At 40.7% G+C, this 22165-nt stretch overlaps 1 protein-coding gene across 2 annotated transcripts in view; it reads left to right on the top strand.

Annotated features, from left to right (window-relative positions):
• The window catches only part of NKD1 (NKD inhibitor of WNT signaling pathway 1), a 146429-nt gene that overhangs the window by 83946 nt on the left and 40318 nt on the right, over nt 1-22165 (top strand). For both annotated transcript variants that reach the window (XM_027822135.3, XM_007059658.4), the window contains exon 4: nt 4664-4721. In XM_027822135.3, the coding sequence (XP_027677936.2) occupies nt 4664-4721 (58 nt within the window). The remainder of the gene's footprint in view (nt 1-4663; nt 4722-22165) is intronic.

Genomic DNA, 22165 nt, shown 5'->3' with positions numbered 1-22165 from the left:
TTGTGGCAGCACTCAACATGGTTGGAATCAAGAAAGACCCTGAAATAGTTCAAGGCTTTACCCAGAGGTACCCAAATACTTCTGTGTATCAGCTCCTCCGTCCTCAAGGCGCTCTCATCTGTGCAGTATCAAAATGTTCAATCCTCTCTTGGCCTATTGATACCTATATGCAGCTATTGGGCAAAAGTGAGAGAATTCTTGGGCTCAATTGCCAATGATATACAGATGGCATTCAGCTCTGTTATGCCTTCACATCATATGCTAGGGGTAGTCAATAGGCGGTGCTTGGAACCATGGAAGGGGATGAGAGCTCAAATATAGACAGGAGTACCACCGTGCGGAGCCTGGGAGGCAAAGACAAGGAACTTAGCAGAAGGAGAGTTAGCGAGGGGGTTGAAGGAAAAGAGTGACATGGACAGAACAATGGGAAAGGAAGAATATTCTGATTGCAGCATTTTAGATAGCTGGGGATTTGAATCCAATAGCCTGGAGATGGCCAGAAGGAATGTCTTGACTTCAGCAATTCAGAAGATCATGTCTGTATTAAAATTGAACAGAGTGGTTAGGGCTCAGATTGGGGTTAAAAAAAAAATAGACTTCCCAGTGTTCTAGAATTCAGTGTGGAGTTTGAGCCTACTGCAAAGGGGAGCAGAAGGTGGGATTGTCTGACTATAACCAGCTAAGTAGAAGTCTGGACTAGGGAGCTTTTAAAAATGGCTTTTCTGCCTTATGTATGTATATACTGAGCTGCATTTCTGAGGGAGTTGCACTAATTAACTCTTCTCTCTACTCCTACCCCCTTAAATCTCAGTTGATTACAGTGGCACCTATCAGAAAAGAATATGTGGGACACAAGGTCTTTACTGCTGAAGTCAGCCAGGCAGCTGTTAACAGCTTTGAAGCAGATGTCTGAGCTTGAGTTTTAGTCATTTTGTATGATTTGTGTTGATAGCTAACAGGGGCTAACTTATTTATCTGGGAAACTCCCACTGAGGTGCAAACACTTGCTGTAGATGGGATCCTGTTTGGCAACCTATAGAAATGGCACACTGGAATACTCCTTCTACATAAACTTTTCTTTTCTTTACTCTTTCAAACATTTGCTGACCTCATTTATATAGTATGTCACAGGGTACATCTGGTTTTGGTTGTTTCATGACTTGGTGTTCCAGTTGGAAAATGCAGTGTTGTGATTTAAAACACGGTGTCAGGACTGTGATATATCTCAGATATCTAAGACTTACACATGGCTGCTTTTACTCTCTTAGGCACCCGTCCTCTAGTACAATCTGCTAACGTGGACCCTTGCATCCATGCAGAGCAGAAGGGTATATGCGAGCAGAATCTGATGCAAGATCGGAATTTTAATTTGGTCTTTCATCACAACTACTATTTCATCAAGCAGATATTTCCTTTGGTTTTTTTAAAGACGTTCCTTCATGTTCTTCTTTGGGTATGCTCATCTGATTAATGCCCTGCCTCTTCTCATTAACATCATTTATTTTTCCGTTGCCAACATGTATGCTACACCGTCGCCTGGCTCTGTTGTCGTATTACATTTTCAGAATTGGTGTAGCCAATGCATTTCCCCCATCTCAGCCTGAAGAAAGAGATTGTCTAATTAATCTTTTTAAAACAATAATTGTGCGTAACTGGAAGAATTCTGCATTTTTTACAATAGAGAAGAAATCAGGATTGTTGTAGATAACTTTCCCCGAGCCATTGTCTTTTTTTCTTCATTTCTGAGAATTATTATATGTGAAATGTCCAGAACACTTTTCACAAGCAGAGGGCATTATGGCACTTATATAGGTTGTGACATCTGGCTTTGGGGTGTTAAAAGATACTGTGATACTTGTTTCCAGTGCAATTTGTTCACCAAAACAATAGTGATATTTGGATCAGTGCTACTTTTTGTGGCTTAGTTTTTCAGTTTCTCCCGTAAGATCTTAGTATAACAGTAGATATTTTTAGGGTCCAGTTTCCCACACCTCTATTGCATAAATGTCTGTCTATCAGAAATAATGCATGTCATAATCTTACTGGCACGAAAGAGCAAATTTAATTGGCAGCTGATGAGTTCTAGCTGTCTAGATATGTCAGTAAATTGTGCAAGTGTTGCTGTCGTCAGCTTTAGGACTGGGTTGTCAATTCATATGCCATTTAACACTAGTATTACTGCTTTACACCATCAACAAAAACATTCCCAGAAGTTGGTGAGTCATAATAATTTGGCTTAAGGGGAAAAATAATTATTTAAAATTTAGTTCGTATGAACTCACTACCATAACTTAACTGAATAACTAGGAGCTACAGGGAGTGAAGCTAGAACTAGCATGTAAAAATATTTACATAAGGCCCATTTAATGAGTAAAATGAGAAAATAGGGAGTCCAACTCATAGAATATTAACTATTTGCTTTCCCCTCTTATGCATTCTTTTTCTCAGTTCCTGCCTGTTGAGGTATCAGTTGCTAAAGATGCATTTTATTAGCTTATTTATTGGGTGTTGTTTTTTACAGTGAAATACCTTTTGCCTTTAAAAGAAAAGGTTTTGTTTGTTTGTAATTTAGCTATGACCAAGAAAACTTCTTATAAATAAATAAGTTACTAGACTCCAAGGTTTGTCAATATGGCTCAATGGATTTCATAATTTCTTCTGGCCCAGAAGATAACAAGATTAGGCATCAGCACTTGGGAGTCCTATCCAATGCCTATACTGCTAAAGTTGGAGTTCTAGAGGTGGGGGCTACAGAGTGGAAGTTATTTCCCTGTGCGTGGAATGTTAAAAGCAAGGTGATTTCAGCTTATAACTAGCAGCTGTCCAGCTGTCCCATGGCTCTTTTCTAAGAAAATAAGTGGTAAATCAACATTTCTGCTCAGTTCAAAAGCAGCTGCTAAATATGTAGGGGTATATGAACGAATTATGGTACCATGTTTGTCTGCATAGTCACTACACTACCTAGCTCATTACCATACAGTCATTGGAGGGGCTCTTGAGTGTGGAAGGCACTGTTTCGGGGACCCAAAGAAAATGATGACACGTACCTGTTCAAAGGGGCATTTGAAAATGCAAGAAGAAACTAAAAGTTGTAGTATATTTACAACTGAACTTATCCTAGTGTTCTCAGGGCTTGGACTTGAGCTCTGCTTTAATAGTGCAAGTAAGTCAAAAGTTCTTGTTAATATGAAGAACTCTCCTCACACTTTTTTTTACACAGTAGTGAAAGTAAACACTGATTTTCACAAGTGCATTTGTGTCCCTTAATTTTAAAAACTCCTAACTTCACAAATCTTTTGTGTTACCGTCATAAAACCAGGGTCTGTTATTTCCTAAGGTTTTTTTTCCTTTTCATGTCCCCCAAACAGTCCTGTGTGTACAGCTTAAATGAGAGAGATAGATATGTTAATGGTGTGATTTCATACTTACTCGTATAATCAGATGTTAGTGTGAGGACTTCGCACAGAATCTACCCTTGAGTGCCATGCAAAGGCAGCTACATCTACTTCTTCAAGTTAATTCTTTGATGCTTGTCTCTCCACCTTATGCCAATGTCTGTGCCTACACATATGAGGATGTTATTGTCAGGCCCTTAGTTAGTTAGTTTTGGAGATATCATCCTCTTGCAGAAATGTGGTAATGACCAACTGCAGCATTTAATAGCATTTCCCTTCCTTCTATGCCCATTCCTTCCTTTGTTTATTTTGGAGATAAGGGCTGGTGCTCATCAACACTTATTAAGAAAGAAGGGGCTCTAATAGATATTTTAAAATAAAAACAAAGCTTCAGAAAGAGGTTGTGGGGATTTGCTGCTTGGAAGAATAAATCCAAAATGGCTGCTCTGATGGCGCTGCAAAAACCCTATAGTTTTATCCAGCACAATCATGCCTTTCAGTGAGATTCATTCTCATGCGGTGGCTGCAGATTTGGGCCACCAGTTCATAACTTTATTTAAAATGTACATGCACAAGGAGAAAGGGAAGTTTTCAGGTTCTTCAGGGTTGTTCAGACAACAGTGCATTCTGTAGAATCTAATTAAAAAACACGGGTACAGAAATTGGTCTCAGAGTTCCCAGGGTCTTATTTCTTGCTTTAGTTACCTCCTGGTCTGCAGAAAGGAGACAGTTGGTAACTGCTAACAAGTCACTTAGAAAGGTAGGGCAATGTACAGTCTCTGAAGGTTAAAAAATTGCTGAGTCTCTGTCAGTCTCTTTAAGAAAATGAAATGAAGTGATACTCATATTGATTAGATGACCTCAATAAATAAGCTAATGAATACAACCAGTCCTCCTTTTGGAGAGATACTGACTTACCCTTGTCTTCCTGCAGAAGCGTCCCTGCCCGCTGCCCCTAATTCCCGGGTGAATGCCAACTTTATTGGCTTTGTGTTTCTTAACGATCTCTGCAGTAAAGATATATTGGCCATGAATGGGATACTTCAAACTTTTAGACCTGTACCTTTTCCTTTCTCTCTGTTATCATAAGCACTCATGAAATGGTGCGTATGTGCATGAGGAAGATGACTGCATTGTGAGGGCTAGTTGCGTTATGATTTATAACATTTGTCATTAACTTTGGAATCAAATTAGGTATTTGATTAATGTTTCAATGTTTTGTAAAGCCATTGAATCTTTTTTTTTCTTTGTACCTCTTATTTCTACAGGAGCCGTCTGGTGAAGGTTACAGAGAGACAATTGGTGATGAACACTTTCGTCTAGAAGGTACATGAAGAACAGTTCTCCTGGGTTAATACTAAGGCATATTTGGAAAATTCAAACAAGGTCATAAAGTGTGAATTCTGTGACTAATAGTGTGTAGTCTGTATGGGGAGTGTCATTATCTTTGGTGGCTAATAAGACAGGAATACACCATATTTCTGAAACCCTGTACACCATATTCTGTACACCATATTTCTGTAAATCCACAAATCTAGACGATGTCTACACTTTGAGCTAGGAGTGTGATTCCCAGCTCAAGTAGACGTAGTCACACTAGCGCTCATCAAGCTAGCGCACTAAAAATAGCCGTGTAGCCATGACAGCACAGCCAGCAGTGAGCAGTGGCAGGGGCTAGCTGCCCCAGGTGCAAACCCTCAGGGACCCCTTGGGAAAGTACTTGGGGTGGCTGGTCCAGTGCCATCGCTCACTGCTGCCTAGGCTGTGGTGGCTTCTGTTTGCGAGATAGCTCCATGAAAGCTAACGCGAGTATGTCCACTTGCACTGGGAATCACACCCCCCAGCTCCAAGTGCAGATGTGTAGTCACAGTCTGATTGTGGCATAGAGACCAGATTTGTTAATCTCCAATAAGAATTAGAGATTCTTGCTCAGCACATCTTGCACAAAAGAGCAGATGTCATTATTTGTGCAGCTCTCTGGTCTATGAGGCTAAACTTGCCTCTTCTGTAATTGTGGCTCTAACGGTAGTGGAAAATGGTGTAGCTCTGCTGTGAAGGGAACAGCAGGATTGTACCCCTCCTGTGTGCCAAAGAACACAGCTTAATGGGGCTTCTTGCACCCTAATGGGTTGGGTATGGGGATGAGGAACGCAGAGTTGAGGACATTGGATCTTCAACTGCGTAGTTCTACTAGCTATCCTGCCCTGTGTAGCAAAGACACAACAGCCATGGGACTGCTGAAGCACTTATGAGATTGTCCCTTACACAGTGGCTAGTTACTTTGGCTGTGCACTATACTTAGGTTATGGGCTAATGGAAGCAATGTCCCCAGTTAGTTCAATGTAAGGAACCATACCAAGTATTATTTAGACAATACCACCATTCTATACAATGGCTGCTTGTGTGTGTGGTTAGAAGACTGTATAAAAATGTCCTTGGATTTTAAGGTCATGTGCTCTTGATAAATGAGGTTTGGTATCACTGAGACTGTAGATGAATCTCCTGTTTTGAAAAAGATAGAGATGGATACTGCATGAGGTTGCTTAGCGGAAGCTCCAATGGAAGAATTCATTAAGACCGCTGTCTAGAATGATGAGTTCATACTTTTGCAGTTAGAAGCTGGGTGTCTTCTAACAGTAGATTTGGACATTGTTCAGTACCTATGTAGTGGAAGAGTTCTTTTTACAGAACGCAAGTCCTTCAATATTTTTGGGTTCCCCCTTGTAAGTTCTAACCAGATCCAACTCTGAATAATTCGTGAGTTCTGCTGGGGTCGCAGCACTAGATGGCACCTATGCGGTTTTTCACATCAATAACCCCATACCCTTTCACTGTTTGTCAAGATTCCCATCCAGAACTCATCTTTGTGTTGGTGGAACTGAAGGTGCCAAAAATACATGTCCCCCATCAGTTAATATGGCTTCTGCAGTTCTGCTCTGCTAGTCCAGTAGAACTTTCTCTGCTTGTTTCTTCCTGAGTGGAGAGTCTAGGTTCTGAGCCTCCTCTTGCTTTTCTCTAGCAAATGATTCTTGGAGCATCTTTATTCCTTTGGGGATGGAAGCATAAAGTTTTAAATTTCATTTAGAAGCTGCTGCCTAATTTATATGAGAAGGGGCATGTAAACTATTGGTCTGCATTAGAACATAAGAACTGCCATACTGAGTCAGACCAAAGGTCCATCTAGCCTAGTATCCCGTCTTCCGACAGTGGCCAATGCCAAGTGCCCCAGAGGGAATTGTTACCTGCACAAAATTCTCTGTCACTCACACACTCTAGGGGCACCCACCCTTACCCCGTTCCTAGGGCTCAGGCGTAACCCTGTCAATTTAGCCACCCACCCTCACATTTCTGTGGGTTTGTGGGGTCTTTTACCAGTGAAAGAACCTTACCCAGCAATATCCTACCTAACTTCTATTTATTAACAATCCCCAAAACCAGACGGCACACGCTACACATACAGTGCTCACCATTCCCAGTAAGGTAGATGAACTTTTCTTCATGGCCAGTCAGGATCAGGTCCATCTGGAGGACTCCAGTTTCTGCACGGTGTCATTGGCAGAGTGTTGAGGTCTGGCAGCTTTGTTCTTGGGGCTGTGACCTGGAGCTGGTTCCCAAAGAACTTCCTTTTGGACCCCAGTTTATATAGTGAAACTGGAGTCCTGGGGTGAACCTATACCTTAACCAATCATTATACTAAAATTTTACTAACCAATCCTAACAAAATTCTCTAACCAATCATACCCCACCACCTTAATTAATTTACACCTAGCAAAATTAATTATGTAACCAACAGAAACAATCAAAGAACCAGACAGAGATCATACAGACAAACAATAGGGATGTGGGGACCATAATGACAAAACAATAAAGAAGTATAGATTTCACAGCTACAATTGTTGATAATTGATTTCTTGCCAGACAGCATGCTAGCAAACTTAAGTTTTCTTTGACCATCTTAGGATCTGTTTCTTTATCTGGTGATAGTGGGTGCTATGAGGAGGGGGTCTCCTTCTTAACAGCCTGATATTACATTGTAATTTAGATGGAATGTGAGGATGCGACTTCCTGCTTCTAAGCTAATGGCTGCTGCTCTTTTAACCTAGCTGCAGACGAAGGCCTTATCCTTACAGTATGAACGGTAGATATAATGTGCTGAAATCAAACAGAGAGTTTGTAAAAATGACCATTACCAGGGTAACACCTGTCCATTTCTGTTGGGTTGGTGTTGGCAAAACCCAGCTCTCAGGAAGCGTTGTGGAATTGCTGAAAGAAACTAGTTTAAAACCATCAGCTGATTTAAAAGCTACTTTTTCACATAGAATTTTAGTTTCTCTCTTTGCATAGAATTAAAAACTGAGCTTCAATGAGTTGTGATAACATTATCTATATTAGTGCTATGTTCGTAGCATGGCCAGCTACTGGTTTTATTTTTAAAAATATGTAGTTCATGCCAGAGGAACAAACAAACTCTGTGGTAAAACTATATATGAGAGCTGTCAAGCGGATCATCTTATATTTAGGATACTGAACTGGGACTCAAAAGATCATCCACTCTAACAGTGTCTGCATCTTAGTTCCCCATCTGTAAAATGGGTTAAATAATAATTCACTCTTCTGTCTGTATCATCTGTTTAGCTTGTAAGTCCTTTGGAGAAGAGATTATTTCTTACTATATGTTTGTTCAATATGGCCCCAGTCTCAGCAGGGGCCTCTGAGAGCTCCTATAATATAAATAATAATTAATAATTGTCATTATTAAACCAACATTTGGAAACAGTTGCCACATCTGAGATTGCTACAGGTTTTACCTCCATTTAGAATAGGTGATGTCTGTGGTAATGCTTGGCAGATGTTGTTGAATTTTTAATAGACAGAATTGTAGAAAAAGCCAATTTTATGCTGGATATGAAAAGCCAGTAAAATTAATAATTCCATTCACAATGTGTCTCATTTTGTCTTTTTCATCTAATTATATTGTGGTGTATAATACACAACTCTACGTCTAATTCGTGGTTTGCTTTTGGTTGTGGCATTGCACTATACAGCAAACATAACACCCAGTAGCAGGATTCTTTACTAGAGAGTAAAACTGCTCTTGGCACTTTTAGGCTATTATATTTTGTCATTGCAGCTCAATGCCAAGAAGTGCAGTTCACATTATTACTTCCAGTGTGTCTCATTCGTATGAAGAAGCTGAGTAGTGAGGGCAGGAGGTAGATGAGTGTAGGTGGTCCTTTCTCACTCCCTGGAGCCCGGGAAGAATTTTGCCCTGGCACTCTTGCAGCTGGAAGGAAGGTAACTGTTCTCTCTCAGGATTTTCTTGCTTAAATGCACACTGGGAAGGCGTTGTCTTGTTCTAAAAAGACAGCAAATTTCCCCGACCCTTTCTGATACCTACGTGCCCTGCTTTCCCCATTAGTAATAATTCTATCCACTTTTCCAGAACAGTTTCTTTAATGTGGCTTAATTGTGTCAAATCAAAATGCTTTCAGACTTTTCAGTGCATCCACACTACCCTTCTTGGAGTCCTGTTGGATACTTCCTCTTGCAGGGGTAATGGACTATTAGAACAGCAATGAAGCTACCCCTTTCTAGTGAAGTTCAAACATGGCTCTGTAACATGGTTATGGATACAAAGGACAACTAGTTCTAACAATTTTCTATACAGAAACTGCTTATGTAAAGTAGAAGTGGATATTTTAGATAAATAGATCTAACTACATAAAATAGTTTTATGGCCCCCTCTATTAGTGTACTATGAGCACCCCACCATCTTTAGTGTATTTATCCCCCATGAGGTACAGAAGTACTACTGTACAGATGGAAAACTGAGGCACAAAAAGACTAAATGACTTGCCCAAGGTCAAATAGGAAGTCTATGGTAGGGCAGGGATTTGAACCCCCAACTATCAGACAATCAGCTTAACCACGGGACTGTATTTCCTCTCTGCGTTTGTAGGGGTTGAGAAGAAGTGAGCAAATCAATGGTTTATTTCAGCGGGGGCAGAACCTGGCACTTCTGCAGTTTGGGACAGGTGAAGATTTCCTGTGCTGGATTCTGGTGCTTTATAGTGTTAGGGTTTGTCTGTACAGAGCAGCAATGCGCACGATGGGGGTGTGATTTATAAAGTGCTATTGCATTGTGCATTAATTGGTCTGTGTAAGACCCTGCTGGTGTGCACTAAAAGTTCTGTTTTGAATAGCACTACATTAAAGCACACTCAGGATCTTTTAGTGCACACCATATCCTGGACCTTGTGGGTCTATGTAAACAAATTAATGTGTGGTGTATTAGTTCACTTTAGAAATCGCTACCCCCTTAGTGCACATTGCTGCTCCGTGTAGACACACCCTTATCTGCCTGGAGCTGTTTCTCCTTCACCTGGTCCTCTTTAACTGGTCCTATATTTCTGGACTGCCAAACTCCCTTGATGGTACTTTGACATACAATTATATGTTATCTAGCTTTTTTTTAAATCAAGAAAACTGAGGAAGAAAACAGCATTTCATGGATTTGCAGAAAAGCCCAGCAGGTCACAACAGTCCACTGGGGGAGATTCATAGCATTCACACAGAGAGACTTGATTAGAGAATAAGTCAGAGTTCTTTAGAAGAGTCACACTAAAAAGACAATGTGGTAATAGGAGAAATAATTGAATTCCTTCATTTGTTTTACATAGCCAAGTTCATTACCTTTCTTTTTTTTTAAAGCCATCTGAGCAGCAAAGATAAAAAGAACTGTCTTAGCAGTCCAAAAAAGAGCTGGATTTAACTTCTGTGTTGTTATGTAAAGCTTGATCAAATCCTTTCGTTTTAACAGACTTAACTGGCCAACAGCAAAAGGCTCGGGATTCTGGGATTAAGATTGGTAAAAGGACTGGTGCATTAGTGCTTTCTTTTGAACTATAGAAAGAACAAAGTAAACATCAAAAGCATTAAGCCATGAGTGCGGATTGTTGACTCAATGTTGCCGCATGACAAGAGGTTAGAACTCAATAGTGGCTACTCTGTTTACTGAGTGCCATGCAGAAAGAAACAGTTTGACCAGAACTGTCTATTATTTTCAGCACCTGCCTTTGATTTCACCGCTCTGTAAAATGAAAATTTTGGATTTTCTCTTATATGGTCAATGGGCACCTTAAAGGAACTCAAGGTCAGTGGAGATGAACTGAGCCACACATGTAAGCTACTCCTTGTGATTCTTTTTTCCTTTTTCTCCCTCTGTCACTGGTAATTCAGAATTTAGGAATACAGAATATGTGCCATACAGTGGACACACTTTTATAATACTCAGTCTGTTTTCAGCAGTAATTCCCTATTTTATGTATAGAGAATTTCACTGGAAGGAATATTATCTCTGAACCTTGAACAAACTTTTGAGGTGCACTCACAGTACATCGTAGTCTTGAGGAAATTTTTTGAAATGTCTGGTATGGATACAAGCAATATTATCTGTAGGTAAAATATTTTTGAGCATACCTTGGTTACTTAATCTGTTATTATTTATAGTGCCTAGGAGCTTTGTGCTAGCCCAGGGGTGGCCAACCTGTGGCTCCGGAGCCACATGCAGCTCCTCAGAGGTTAATACGCGGCTCGTTGCATAGGCGCCAACTCTGGGGCTGGAGCTACAGGCGCCAACTTTCCATTGTGCTACAGGGTGCTCGCTGCTCAACCCCTGGCTCTGCCCCAGGCCCCGGTCCCACTCCACTCCTTCCCCCAAGGCCCCTGCCCCTGAGTGAGCTGCACCCTTGCTCCTCCTCCCGCCCCACCCCCCGAGCCTTCTGCACACCACAAAACAGCTGACCGTGGCGGGCGGGAGCTGCAGGGATGGAGGGTTAGGTGCTGATGGGCGGTGCTGCTGGCAGGTGGGAGACACTGGGGGCAGGAGGGGGAAAGACTGGGGGCTGCTGACATGTTACTGTGGCTCTTTGGCCATGCACATTGGTAAATTCTGGCTCCTTCTTCTCAGGCTCAGGTTGGCCACCCCTGGGCATGACAATGGACATATAACAAAAGCACAGTCCCTGCCCCGGCGATTTTAAAATCTAAGTAACTCTACATAATTTAGTGTCTTCATTTATGAACGTTATAATTTCTTTCACATTGAAAATATAAATAATTTTCTAGGCATTGTTACATGCAGTATATAAACCATTTGAGCATATATGGAAAATACATAGGTTGCAGCTTGCTATGGAAAGGATCACTTGACAAAAGATGAGTTATGCAGTCATGCACGGTTGCCTAATAGTCTTCAAGCTGTTATTACCTACTTAGTGCCATTAGTGCACTTGGTACTTTACAGACAGGGAAGGAAAGGCTCCCTTTCCCCAGCAGTTTACAGTTTAGTAGCAATTCATCACTAATATCACAACCCACACCCCTTTAATTGTACATTAAAGTGGTTGCTCTTTTATTGTCAGCAATCTGGTGTGTAATGAGTTAACTCTGCATTTTTATGGTTTATTAATAATCCTCTGTGCTTAGCGTGTTACTCACATACAGCAAAACCTGTGTTTATGGTCCCCTCTGGTGATCATCTGTTTAGTGGCTGCAAAATTTTGAGATTGCCCATCTTTCCTTTATTAACTCCCCCTATTAAAGCTGCCACCTGTGAAATGCATCTTCAGCTGCACACTGACCCACTCGCAGTAGCTACATTTGTCTGCCAAAACAGCTGGTCTCCACCCAGACTGGTAGCTGATAAGCTGGTTACTGTAAATTGGAAAGGGCACCAGTGAACCTAGAAAAAAGGAGCAGAGGAGGGCGCCAAGCAAAAACTGCTTAGTTTGGCAGATAGAAGAAAAGTCACCAAAGAACATGAGCCTGGTAGATTAGCCAAAGTTTTCCTGTGGTCAGACAAAGATCCAGGAAATTATAAAAAACAGGTAGGCTGTTTGCCATGAGTGGGAGGAAAATCTTATGGTATAAAGCACTTAAAAAAAGTAAAAATGTTCCCTAACATTAACCGTTCCTTTTAAGGAGTTTGGTATTTGGATCACAAACCTTTTACTTCTAGGGCTGTGGTTTTCAAACTGGTGTATGCAAGCTCTCGTCAGGGGGTATGCGAGAAAAATCCTGTAATGGCGGACAACATACTTTATTGAGTGAGATTTGGCAATCTAATCATGGGAATATTATGACCCTATCTAGGATGAGGTATGCGGTAGACTGCATTATTTGGAAGGAGATTTGCAGCCTAAAAAGTTTGAAAACCACTGTACGAGGGTCACTGTTTCAACTGTAGTGATGTAAAAAAGTACTGATAAAAAGCTGTTGCCTTCCAGTTGCTGTCCATAGCCTTTGTGAAATCAGTCAGTGGTCTCCGTCCATTTCCAAGAGGATCGTGACAGTTGGTACCAAGTGCCACTTTCTGGCAATTGTAGCAGAGAAACCACTGATAGAATGGGCATGAAACTCTGTCACCTCTAAAAGTGACCCTGCCTCTCAGGGGCCTATTTCCGATCCTCCGTCCGCTCACGCATCTAGGCAGAGTTCCTCTGGGCGGCATCTGCTGGCTCCCTTGACACCTTCGAGGAGCAGTGGGCGCTGTCCAGGGTTCTCTGCTCGTTGTCCCCATCAGGTTCCCTTCATTTAGCCCTGTGACCTCACTCCCGTCCCTGTTATATCGTTAGTTGTCCCCTGTACTTAATTGAAATCCTGGACCTTGCGGATCCTCCCCTTAGGCTGGGGGAGGTCCTTTAGCCTGCACACTTCCCGCATCCCAACAGGAAAATTAAGACACATAGCTCAGCAGGGAGCATAGCAAGCCACAGTCTAACTGTACTATACATGTTCTCTGTTTGTAGGAGTTCAGTCTCCAGAGCTGACAGTCCAGCACCACCTACAAGCACCAGCATTCACTAAAATTTTTTTGAATTGCACTTTTCCCCCATAGTTTAAATGCCAGAATGTTTTCTCTTAGATTTTTAACCTATTACATTGGTCTGGAGAGATTACACATGTTACAAATTATTTAGTGCTTTTGTCTCTAGGTCTGAAGTCATTTTACAAAGTGGTATCACCATTTTAGAGACTGAGAAACACAGACCAAAGACATTAAGTAACTTGCCCAAGGGCACAGTAGCAGAGCTAGGACTAAAAACCTGACTTGCTGATTCCCAGTCCAGTTCTCTATCCAACGGAGCATGCTGGTGAGATGCTTTAAAGGTATAATACAAAACTTTTTCCAAAACCAGTAAAAGCTCCTCTTTTCTTGCCAATGACTTTTACATAAAGGTAACTAGTTACACAAAATTAAAAACGTATTAGTAACTTAACCGTTTGTTAATTTCATGATGAAGCTGAGGAAGTGAAAAAATGAGTGAGGGAGTTGCAGAGTGCAGGTCAAATTCCTTGAATATTCTTCAAAAATGTGGAAACTTTTAAAATATTTTAAATACATTAGATTATTCCCACCTCTCTTCCTTTCACGCAATGTTGGCAATGTTTCCCACTATCCTGTAGTTACAGACAAGCTACATACCAAGATGCCATAAAAAGGATCAAATAACATCAGGAATATTAAACTATCTGACCCTTTAGCCCTGCTTACATAGTGAGCAAGATCTCAGCTGGCAAAATATCTTCTCTAGCTACAGCTTTTGAACATCCCTGGTTCTGAGTTACCAAAAGGTCACAAAATCAGTTCAGCCCATTAGTAGACTGAGGCAGATTATGTCGTCTTTTACACCTGTACAGCCTCATGGAGTCAGTGAGGTTGCAGATGGGAGAAGCAGTTGATCCAATGTGTACAGTACTAAGATAGATATTACTGTATGTGTGCAGCAGGATAAAAATGCTGTTCAACTTTGCCCCGGGATAACCGTCATTATGACCAAAAAATAAAATTAAGGGAACACATCAGTTGAGAGTTTGAAACCAATCTTTTTGGAAAGATGATGAATATCAGTGGCTTCACTTAGTCTGCTTGAAGAACAAAGATCCTTTTCTACTTTTAATTTCCCAGCAACAATTATTACCAGTTATTTTTCTCGTCACCTTGACCACGGCTTCTAGAGTTTTTTATTAAACATATTTCTGAAAAGTGAGTCAAAATGCCACTCTCTCTCCTGCCCTCTCAAGTGACACCAGATTTATGCCACCATAACTGCAAAGATGCTTTGACCGTTGATTTCTCAGAAGAGAGATGTTGGTTCCAAAGTTCCCACCTTCCAAGTGGTTGTCAGGTTTCATTTAGAAACCTGCAGTCAGGATCACCTCCAATAGGCCTCACACCCTGTTTCTAGCAACGACTTCAAAATCAGTTCAGTTGTGTTTGACTTTCACAAAAATATCTGCCTTGCCAAGGCAACACATTCTTGCTTGTCTTTAGAGGTGTGGTCACTTCAGCCAGGTTTTAGAGAGCTGGGTGCTCCTCCATTGGGCTTTTGTTTAGCCCCCCATATGCATGCTGCTGGAAGCCCCTCTTGTCACGTCCAGGGATTTCACATGATCACATCTCTCATGACTGACTCTATGGCATGCAAGGACGTGATTTGTAGCAAGATTAAACAGTCGCTGCTTTTCCATCAGGGGGTTCAAAAGTAGGAAACCCATCTAGCTGGTGTCAAATTTCGAAACCTTCTCTCCTTAAAGTTTGTAAAGGGAGTCACATTCCAGGAGACCTTGGGCTGGATGTTTTAGATACAACAACCCTGTCAGCTTGCTGAACCTAACAAATACACTAGGCATGTACATGCAGACACACAGATGCAATTGCAGTAAAAAGCATATTGCTTTTGCCAGCTTGCTGTCCTAAATTCAAAGTGTATATCAGTCAGGTTGCTTTTGTATGCTTCAACTCCACTTCTGCTGCAGTCGCTACAGAAACCCAAAGTTTTACCTCAACAGGCAGAACAAGTGTCCTTTGTTACCTAGACAGATTACAGCTTTTTCTAAAGTCTGCTCTTCATAAAAGCCCAGCTTGAACAGTGGAAATTCTGACTTGCCTCAGATACTGAGGAGACTTTTATAGTTTCAAGTAGCTCCAGGGTTATATTTTAAAAGTTAAATTTCATCACATGCTTTAAGTTTTTTTGGGGGGTGGGAGGGAAGACGTGATATTTTTAGAGGGAAAAAAGTTTTTTTTCTCTCTCTCTCTCCACCTTTTTTCTTAACAGATGTTTCATCTCAATCATATCCAAACCTCAAAGCATAAGTAGCAGTCAACCTTAGTCTCCTGTGGAGAAAAAGATAAAATATCATTTGTTTGGAGGAGGAGGGTGTGTGTGTGTGTGTGTGTGTGTAACCACAACTAGTCTGTGAGTAAAAGCAAATAGTAAATGCAGCACGATGGGGTTGTGGAAATGAACCTCAAGCAATATTTCTGCTCTCAAAAAAGCCTGGAGTCCAGCTGCTCTGGTTAGATGGAAATTCCCAACATGGGTGGGGGTGGGGGGGAAGGGGAAGAGGAAAAGAAAAACTTCCAGTAATCAGATTTTTCTTGCTCTGTAAATCAGAATCCAGCAATCCAAGTCCTCTAACCAAGGGAGGATGTAATACCAAGTGCCCAACGTTGTACCGTAAAGGATTTAAAACTTCTTTTTTGGGGGGGAACAGCACTTGTAAACCAAAATATCCAGAAGGAATTTTCACAGGGCTCTGGAGAAACCTCAGAGTTTTGCTGTGCACTGCATTCTGTGCTGTGATCAGGACTACAGCCTGTTGTGGGAATGGCCGAGGTGATTCAGTGCAGCTATGAACTACTTGTATAAAAGATTTATAGGGGAGGAAAGTCATATTCCCTCTTAAGGATTTGTGTGCCTGAAGCTAAAACCTGGTGGTTTGGGGTCCCCCTCCCAGCTCTTAAAGGAGTCTTTCTTGAGAGTGCAACTGCACAAATGTGGGGGAGAAAAAAGGATATTCATGGAGGAGGTGAGGGGGGTTATGCCAGGGGAAGGCTATCTTAAGTCCTAGCTAGGGCTTTGTAAGTGCCTCATTGACAGGGCTTACCCGTAGCACATCTCCTGGTGCCCTGTCCCTAGACTATCAGCATCTTCTGCACCATAGCAGTCCCCCCACTACTGAGGTCTGCAGCCCAGGTTCCACTGGTAAGAAGTGAATATGGCTTAGATTACAAGAAACACTTTTTATTAAAAATCTACAGTCGTATAGCTTAAGAAACAAGATGTCTGATTTCACACAAATGGAGTAGTTTAATGGCTGACTCTCCGTTTTGAAACACCTTAACTATCTGGGACAATAAGAAGGGTTGACTTGTCCTTTAGACGCTCTTCAGCTCAGGAACTGTCTTCATCTGTGTTTGCACAGCACAATGGGACTCTAATCTAGATTGGGATATGTGGGTGCTGCTATGATTAACAGTAATATTATTACCAAGATTGAATGCCATGCAGTTTGTGTGGGAGTCCTTAGATTGTGACATTAAAAATGAAATCTTGTATGCGCTATATAGACTTTAAAGATCCCATGCCATGCTCTATAAGACTAGGGTTTTTCCACAGTATCTTTGCATAAGATTTCCCCTCTTCCTCTAGATCAGTGGTTCTCAACCAGAGGTACATGTACCCCTTGGGGTACGCCAGGATCTGCCAGGGGGGGTACATCAACTCATCTAGATATTTGCCTAATTTTACAACAGTCCACATAAAAAGCACTAGCAAAGTCAATACAAACTAAAATGTCATACAGTTTTATGCTCTGTATACTATATGCTTAAATTCAAGTACAATATTCATATTCCAAATGATTTATTTTATAATTGTATAGTAAAAATGAGAAAGTCAGCAATTTTTCAGTAATAGAGTGCTGTGACACTCTTGTATTGTTATGTCTGATTTTGTAAGCAAGTAGTTTTTAAGTGAGGTGAAACTTGGGGGTACACAAGACAAATCAGACTCCTGAAAGGTGTTCAGTAGTCTGGAAAGGTTGAGAACCACTGCTCTAGACTGTGATATGCAGTGTGCTGTACATCAGCCAAGTTCCATCCTGCATTAAGAGATGACTGCATTTCATTAGTGCTTTATGGCTGCAGTAACGTGCTTTGGGATGAAAGACAATTTAGAAATGTCAGATAGTGTGTGTGTGTTTGAATATGGTTAGTTTTATGATGGACTGTGGGGAGACACAAATTTTAGACCGTAGCTGCCTTATAGATCACAAGTATTATAGCTGAACTGAAAGTAAGATCTCTGGTTCAAGGTTGCCTGAGTGTTTCCATTTTAAAACCTTATTTTTAACTGAATTTTAGCAATCCAAGAATCTGCACTGTTTGGAGTTTGAAACTTTCCAGGCTTGGTTTCAGTACCTGAAGGTGAATTTTGGGGGAAAGTTTGAGCAAAAGCTCATCTTGATGATTTGCAAGTGTTAGCTGTAGTGATGGTTGTGACATTTTCTGATTTAAAAAAAAAAAGGCAAAGTATTTTTGATGATTTTTTTTCTCTATTTTCCAGTCAACTGTATTGATGGATGGACCAATCCAGGCACATTATAGACAGATAGACATACACTCTGTAGAGTTTAGGTTTGGATCTGAACTTTCCTGAAGCTGGAGGGATTCCTATTCACATCCATCATGAATTATGGGGGTTTTCTAATCTTTTTTATTTTTAATAACTGGGGACACAAAACAGCCACATCTCCTCAATCTGGGTCTGATCCAATGTCATTTTAAGTCAATGAACTGATGCTCATTGGGTCACGCCGTATATCCATATCTTCATTTTACAACAAGCGCAATTGACAGAAACATATGGTGTAATTGGTGTTTTTCTCAGGAGAGTGTAAGGTCATGTACTCACCACCTGTAGCACTCCCTTGGGTTGGGGTGCAATACTACAAAGGGTACTTGTCCCTGGCACCTGCTACTGGCCATCTGCCTCTCGCTGGGTCTTCCTCTTCCTCATAAAGTTCAGGCCCCTTCCAGGGGTCCAATTGAAAGTCCAAATCAAATGCCCAAACTAATAGTTCTTCTACCTCTCTCAGGTACCACTGAAGTCCTGTACTGCTTGGCCCCTTCTCCTAGCACCTCCAGAGCTTCTCTGATCTAGCTTCTTCCCCTAATGCCTCCCTTCTCCAGGGACTCTGGAAACTTCCATTAGGGATCTCCTGGATCTTTTTAGTCCCTATCTTGGGCCTCTCCCACAAGAACCTACTCTGCTCCATGTTGGTTCTTCTACCTGTCTTCCAACATGTATGAGCCCTATCTCAGGGCTCCCCACACTCAGGAGCCTACCCTGCTCCCAGTGGGTTCTCCTTCCTGCAGAAGAATCCTGCCTTCTCTGTAGTATCTCCCTAACAGCTAAGCTCAGCACTGTTTAAGGAGTCCTCCACAGCTGGGGTCAGTCACTCTAACTCCATTACACCCATCAGGGATTACTAAGTGCCCTATGTTGCCAGTTCATCAGTGAGGCTGAGGGATAGCTGCTAAGTCGTGGGCAAGTTGTGCCCTGTCTTGCCTTGTAGGGCCAGCTGGCCCATGATAGACAGCTTTGCCACAAACACCCTCCTGTTCATTTTCATCAGCAGGCCCTTTTCTACAGCCACTTTGAATTGAAAAGAGAAACGGGATGGGATGAATATTTGATATGTGCATGAATCATGCAATGTGCAGGTATTCATACGAATACTTCAGAAGAGTCTAAAATGACCTCAGCTAGTCACGGCAGCTGCCATTTTATTTCTCCTGCAATTATTTAAACTCTTCAGGTAATAATAGGATGCTAGTTGCTGTAAATATACCTTCTAATTCAAGTAGATTTTGTAAAACTGCAAGAATAAATGTCAGATTCTGATCTCCGTTACTCTTGTGTAAATCCAGCATAATTCCAGATGTCAAAGGAGTGGAGCACACTTAGATCAGAACCTGGCTCTTGGTATCTTACCTTCTCCAATGATTTACATTAGTATCTGAATTATACAACAATTAGTGTATTAGGTCAAATAACACAAACGTGAATTTTTCCCATCCTTCATGGCAAACCAGTTATACATAATCCAATATTTTCCGAGATAAAAACAAGAGCCAGCCTTTTCTATTTCAAAGGAAAACAGCAGCCATTTTCTGTTAAAAATAGATAGCAAAAGTGAACACACAGGCAAAGTTAATAAAGATCTACTTGGAAGAAGAAATAAAATAGCAGTGAAGTATTGCAGACCCTTCCTTCAAGGTTTGTGTGCCTAGCTCTCTCATTTTTTCCCTAACCCTACCCTCCTCTATCTGTAGTTTAGATATTTAGCAGGTATGGAGTGAAGTGTACAGAGTTCCTAAAATAAAAACCACTTCTACTGCCTTTGCTTCAATCAAAACAGCTCTGTTTTTTTGTGAATTGACTTTAGAGCCATCCTCTGAAATTAGCAAAATACTTAGGGCCAAATTTGGCCTTTTGCTGTGCTTACAGAATGCCTACTGAGGGTAAAGGGTGATCTGTGCACCCATCCTAGAGGAAACTGTGGTCCTTGTATTGCATTTACTAACTCTCTTTACCTTTGTTCACTTAGCTGGAACTGAAGCAAATTTCTTGCTTTAGCAAGACTTGCTGCTTACATGTGGATTCCAAATGTGTCTCCTTCAATACGGGAAGGCAACTGATACCGTATTACACTAGATCAATGGCAGTATCGTGTGCATAATCAGTTACGCAAGATGAAAAAAATCTACAGCAAAACATTTTCCCTCTTTGTGGATTACATTCTTTGGAATCTGGTAATTTAATATTTCACATATGCTAAAATGTAAGGGTCTGCTCCTTCAGTGATTACTCATGACTTCAGTGAGATTACTCATGTCTGTTGGGATTGCTCACAAGTGATGTTTCCAGGATGGTGCCCTGTCATACATATGCCAAATGTATCTTTGATTTTATTATAAAATATGTATTTTAATTTGGATTGGAAACAAATGAAACAGTTTAAACTCAGTGTTGTTTTGCAAGTTTGTGTCGTATACTCAAGCACTTTACTCCTGATACTTGAGGCCCCAGTTCTGCAGACACTCACATGTATGCTTAACTTTCTACACTTGAGTATTCCCTTTGAATTACATGGGAATACATGTGCATAAAACTGAGCATGTGTGTAAATGTTTTCAGCCACTGTACCTTAGTGAATAATTGGTAAGTATTCCTTTGACCCAAAATACAGTGAGCACGGTAAGTTAAAGTTCATGGAACTCTGCATGCCACGTGTTGGCATTTGGAAGTCTTAGGAGATGAAAAATACCCACAAACATGTAGGTTACATGCTATAGCACTGAAGATGGATGCTCCTGAACTATTGAGATTTTTATTTTTGGAGAGTGAAATTTAGTCTGTGTTTATTATTATAAATTTACTTATATTCCAGTAGCACATTCTGGTCACCAGTGAAATAATGATCCCATTGTGGTAGTCCCTGTACAAACAGATTATGTCTCTTCCCTGAAGAGTTTACAAAGTAACTAGACAAGACAGTTGAAGGAAATATCTTTATCTCTATTTTACAAATGAGGATTTTAGACACAAAGAAGTCAAGTGACTTACCCAAGGTCATACAGGAAATCTGTGGCCGAGCTTGTAATTGAACCCAGTCCCAGTTACTTAATGATAAGACCACCCTTTGATTCTATTTTACTTTGGTGCTACTGCATAATAAAATATGCAAAGGGTAGGAATAGACATTCAAAGCCTGAGGATTTGGTATCTAAAAAGTCTCTATAATGAAAGGAACAAACTGATTTTTAAAGTGTGAACTATAGAGCAGTATGAATAATTCTCTGCTTAGTTTACTCCGTGTTGTCTAAAACTAAATGCTGGTAGCATTCTAAATCAGCTAGAGACTATTAACTAAGGTAAGGTTGCCAAACATACACTTGATTCATAGCAACCAAAATAATGTTACAAGATTTGTCTATATCCTTGCTTATTTTAAAAGAATAGATAGGTGAGGGTCAAGATGTTTTCCCCATAGGAAGTGCTTTTGATGAATTGGTTGACAATAGTCCACAGTTCAGGTATCTTCAGAGCCCTTGGTATAATAGCCAAGGTGACAGAAACCCAGTATTCCCCTTGAACATCTAAGTTAGATGAGAGTGGGCTGATATAAAAGACTCCATTATTAATAACATTCCCCCTACTAATTCTTCATTTAAATAAAGGATTTTTTAAGCTCTGAATTTTTCTCCTTATGACACCTGGACCAAAAAAAAAAAAAAAATCTAAAGGAATAAAGAAATGTAAAGACTGCAAATATTGTGCACATACAAATACCTACAACTTATTCTGAGCTGGTAAGAAGTTATTTTTATCAGTGTTACCAACCAAAACGAGTATGTAGCAGCCTTTGAAGGGGTATTTTTTTAGTTTCAAATTATTACTTGATGTCCTCATCTGTCAGCTGATAATACTACTAGCAAGTGGTAAGTGATTGCTATGAAAGTGTCAGTTTTTACTTAAGCAATTCTTTACTAGAGAATAAATTCTATAGCTTGTGATTGCAAATTGCATCCTGCTAATGTGACTTTTGGTTTGCTCACTGATCAAACACAAATCTTGCTGCTACAGGTATCATCCTGAATCATCTTAGACAAACCTTATGAAGACTTTTTTTTCTTTATTAGATGGGGAGGAGGAAAAAATGATCTTTTTGATCTCCAGTGGGGGGAAAAAAGGCTGATCTGTTCAGGCTTTTGGCTAACACAACAAACAGTGTTTAAAATTTAACTTTGCTTAATTAATTAGTAATTCTGTTTAATGCTGTCTGATCTTTATCCAAAAGGTATTCTGAAGCTTGAGAACTGAACATCAAAGTAGGTTGGGTGAAGATGGTCAGGT

Source organism: Chelonia mydas, chromosome 12 (genome assembly GCF_015237465.2).
Source record: "Chelonia mydas isolate rCheMyd1 chromosome 12, rCheMyd1.pri.v2, whole genome shotgun sequence".
NCBI classification, from domain to species: domain Eukaryota; kingdom Metazoa; phylum Chordata; order Testudines; family Cheloniidae; genus Chelonia; species Chelonia mydas.
The sequence above is the reverse complement of the archived record's forward strand: the minus strand, read 5'-3'. Positions and strand labels throughout refer to the sequence as shown.